The sequence below is a fragment of the Diplotaxodon limnothrissa genome, linkage group LG5, assembly GCF_057381915.1.
Source record: "Diplotaxodon limnothrissa isolate DT_005_m linkage group LG5, D_limnothrissa_male_GT1.1, whole genome shotgun sequence".
In the NCBI taxonomy this organism is placed as follows: domain Eukaryota; kingdom Metazoa; phylum Chordata; class Actinopteri; order Cichliformes; family Cichlidae; genus Diplotaxodon; species Diplotaxodon limnothrissa.
Genome location: NC_140600.1, coordinates 19,636,381 through 19,640,107, shown reverse-complemented (window position 1 = coordinate 19,640,107; position 3,727 = coordinate 19,636,381). Strand labels below are relative to the sequence as shown.

Below are 3,727 nucleotides of genomic sequence, written 5' to 3'. Positions count from 1 at the left end.
TAATTCTCTGCCTGTTATTATAACAGACAGAGCTATTGAACTATGGCTGAGACAATCACACAACGGGGCGATTGTGAGATTTGGTACAAAGTTTTTAACAATTCAAAATGAAGTCAAGTCCATTTAGAGCAAATTGTTCATTTAAATTTTCAACATTTTATGGCATTTACAATGAGGAAAATTTGAACTACACATATTTTTGTCCTGCAAGACAGTGAAAATGCCCCGTCAAAAACCTTATGTCCGGAATAGAAACAAGATTTCAAAAAAATGCTGTCACCTCCCTAAAATAAAGTTTTAAAAAGTTTTTCCCACCCTGAAGAGAAATTGATGTTGATATTTTTGCTGTTTTGAAATTCTTCCATTGATTTCAGCTCAACATTATTAGCACGTCTCCCATCTTATAATGTCTGCTTTAAGTTTTATCAACGCTGATCTGTGTGACGGATACACAGGTGGGTGAAAGGTTCAGCAGCCTTGGTGAGCAGCATGTGATAGGCCTGTCGAAACCTGCGATTCATGACAGCATAGAGCACGGGGTTGATGCAGCTGTTGAGCCAGGTGAGGTTGGAAAAGAACATGTATAGTACCTGAGGGGCATGGTTCTGTTTGTCGGCTGTGTTCAGCAGCACAAAGGGGACATAGCAGAACACAAAGCACAGAAAAACAGTTAAGCACATCCGTGTTATGTGCTTAATTTCCTTTTCATCCACTGCAATTGTCGAGTGTGATGCCAGCATTGCATTTGTGGGAGTAGGTGGTGCAAGGTCAGCTTCAGATGTGGGCTCAGTTTTTAAGGTCTTAAGTGAACTTTGAGCAGACTGGCAGGACTTTTCACCAGCTGCCTCTATACCCTGAGCAAGTTCTGCCTGGCCGTACGTGTTTGTTATGACAGAATTTACACTACTATCGTCAGTCTCTTGAGCTGGTGTTGGTTTCCTCCTGGATGACTGTTGGCTGAACCTGTAACGGAGCAGCGCTTGTGATGCAACCAGAACATGTTTGTAAATGAGCAGGTAGAATGCACCAACACAGCTCAGGCCAACAAGAAAGCTGAAAACTAGCAAGATGGTGGTGTAAGGACGACCCCGGGTACGATGGAAGCTGCATGTGCACACCTGTGGCACAAACACATAGACAGACCAGAGTGGACCAAAGCTGACCAGGCCGAGCGCCCACGCAAAGATGATGAGTAAAGTAAGACCGTGGTTAGAAAAAACACGGTCAAACACAGCTCTCTTTGCGACCAGGAGATATCTGCCCACTGCTACCAGGCAGAGGGTAATGATGGAGACAGAGTTGGAGAGGAAGAGGAGCAGGCCAAAGACTCTGCACCACAGCTCACTGCTGCGCCACCTGAGGTGTAGATAGGAGTCGACGGAGATGGGCTGCAGGATGGTGCAGTACAAGAGATCAGATGCAGCCAAGTTGACAATGAGCACGTTGAAGCGAGTCCTCAGACGTGGGTCAAAGGCAAAAGCCAGAACGGTCATCAGGTTCCCGACCGTACCCGTGATGGTTACAGCACATCCCAACAGCACAGCAAAGTACCGGTAGATTTCAACAGAAGGACTGTGGCAGGAGAGAAAGTCCTCGGTGTGGTTTGTTTGATTCCTCAGCATTTTGTCAACTAATATAAACAGAAGATAGGAATCAGAATATAAGTAAACAAAATCCTGTTGCCTGCCCTCACCTCAAAGATTTTCAATGTCAGCTAATCCTTGAGGTTTCAGGCAGTGCAGTGAAGTGAACAAATGTAATCATTTGGTTTTTGATGGTTAGTAAAGAAAAATAATTATGAACAATTGTAAACAAAACAGTTCAACTATCTGCAGTGAAACTGTTCTCAACTAAAACAAAACTTCTGTTTTTGCCAGAAGTTACCAGCTTATTCAGGAACAGATGGTTAAATATTGTAATAATACTTTATTTATTATTATTATTAATAATAGGCTATTAAAAGAATATCTCCCTCAACAAAATGCGGTAACAAAATAGACAAAACCAACAATCAGCGTTTACTTTTATTTTAACTTAACAGAAAGTTGATAAACTAATTGAGGTTTAGTTTCATAAGAACTCTAACCTAGGTGATATTTTCAAAATTCAGACTTTCAAACATTTCTAATGAAAAGCGTTTAAATTTTCTCACCGTGAAGTTGATGATGTCCACCTTTCTTTTCATATGATGATTGGGGTTGGGGGGTGTTATTCTCTTTAGTTTTCTTGCCTTCTCATAGTGAGATTTCCTGTTTATGTGCTGCAGGACACTTAAAATAACTGGAAAACAAAACACCAGTCACCACTCGTTACAACCATGAATTCAGTTTAATGATTTTTTTTAATATATATAATTTTACTTAGACTCAACATTTAGGAATCCCAGACTTGAACCATTTATTATTATTATTATTTTTTATTAATCTACGTTTACAGCAACGTTTCAGTATCCTAATCCTAAATAACATTTATCACATTTGAAGACATTTTTTATTGCAGTTGACAAGAAAAGTTAGCAGGAGTGCTTAAAGTATTGCTACAGTTTCCATTTCCTAAAGCTTCCCTCTAAAGTTTCGCAAGCCAACAGTTTTCACTGGGATACTTTGGGTGATGCAGATTGGAGCACACGAGGCAGAGCAGACAAACAAAACATTTTTATCCCAACACAAACCTGCAACACTGTCAAAAAGGTTTTTTTTTGCATACAACTTCTCATCTGTGCATGTGGTCCTTTTTGCTTCAATGCTGGTGTCTTTCATCACACTGTTTCCACTTCATTCAGATAGTGGTGAAATGCAGTCTTTTTAATGTGCACAAACTGCAATAGAAGCCATGAGTCAACGACTGTCCTGCTGTGCTCGGCATGTGAAAGTCAGTCCATTAAGACACTGAAAAGTTTCTGTTTTGCACAGTGTTGTGTAGATGATAAAATAATGAAGACATTTTCACTTATATTTCTCACCGCTTGTGTGCTTTGTGAGACTTTTATATACACGATCTGTGATGACTTGGGGATAATCAGAGGATCATCAGAAAAACAGTTTAGGGGATTTAAGAGACTTAGCACGGGTATTTCCTCTTGTTCTCTGTTTCTTATAAAGTCTAAGCTTGTGTTTCCTCTTAAAACGCTAAGAATAAACACCAAGAGCTGCATAGTGCATCTGTAGCCAATGATCTATGATTACCATTACTTCATAATCACTTCTGCTTTAAGACTTCCTGTAAGAACTATGTATTTCCTGTTCTTCTTATCACTCCTTATTTCTGTAAACCTGACACAATACAGACAAAAGCCAGCTGTGAAAATGTTTGCCAGAAACTGCAGACATTGTATCAACACTGTGGGCACCTTTTTCTTTTCATAGGCTACAAAAGCAAAAAATAAAAATAGAAAAAATTACAGTGGTACAATCCACTATACCTTTACAGCTACAGTATGGATACCAACTAACATCAGAGGCAACTACTACACCTAACTGCAGCAGGCATGTTTGTTAACGTTTGGATATGTAATGAATCCTTGCAGATGAACCATAAACTTAAGAGAGGTAGGGTTTTCAGTCCAATGTAGTGGATCTTATGACAGATGCAGGTATTTAGTCAGCTGCAGACTGGAGGATGCTGAAAGAAGTCCATGCTTGATGGAAACTGGAGAGGATGGAAACATATATTTTGCTACACGATGCGCCATTAAGAGCCATGTTCATGTTTTTATCATCCTGAAAAA

General features: G+C 39.8%; 1 protein-coding gene across 1 annotated transcript; it reads right to left on the bottom strand.

The window, feature by feature from the left end:
• Window positions 1–425: 425 nt before the first annotated feature.
• Window positions 426–1,622, bottom strand: LOC146632137 (G protein-coupled receptor 84-like). The gene has a single exon (XM_085354854.1). The coding sequence runs from the start codon at window positions 1,620–1,622 to the stop codon at window positions 426–428; it is 1,197 nt and encodes a 398-aa protein (XP_085210980.1).
• Window positions 1,623–3,727: the final 2,105 nt, after the last annotated feature.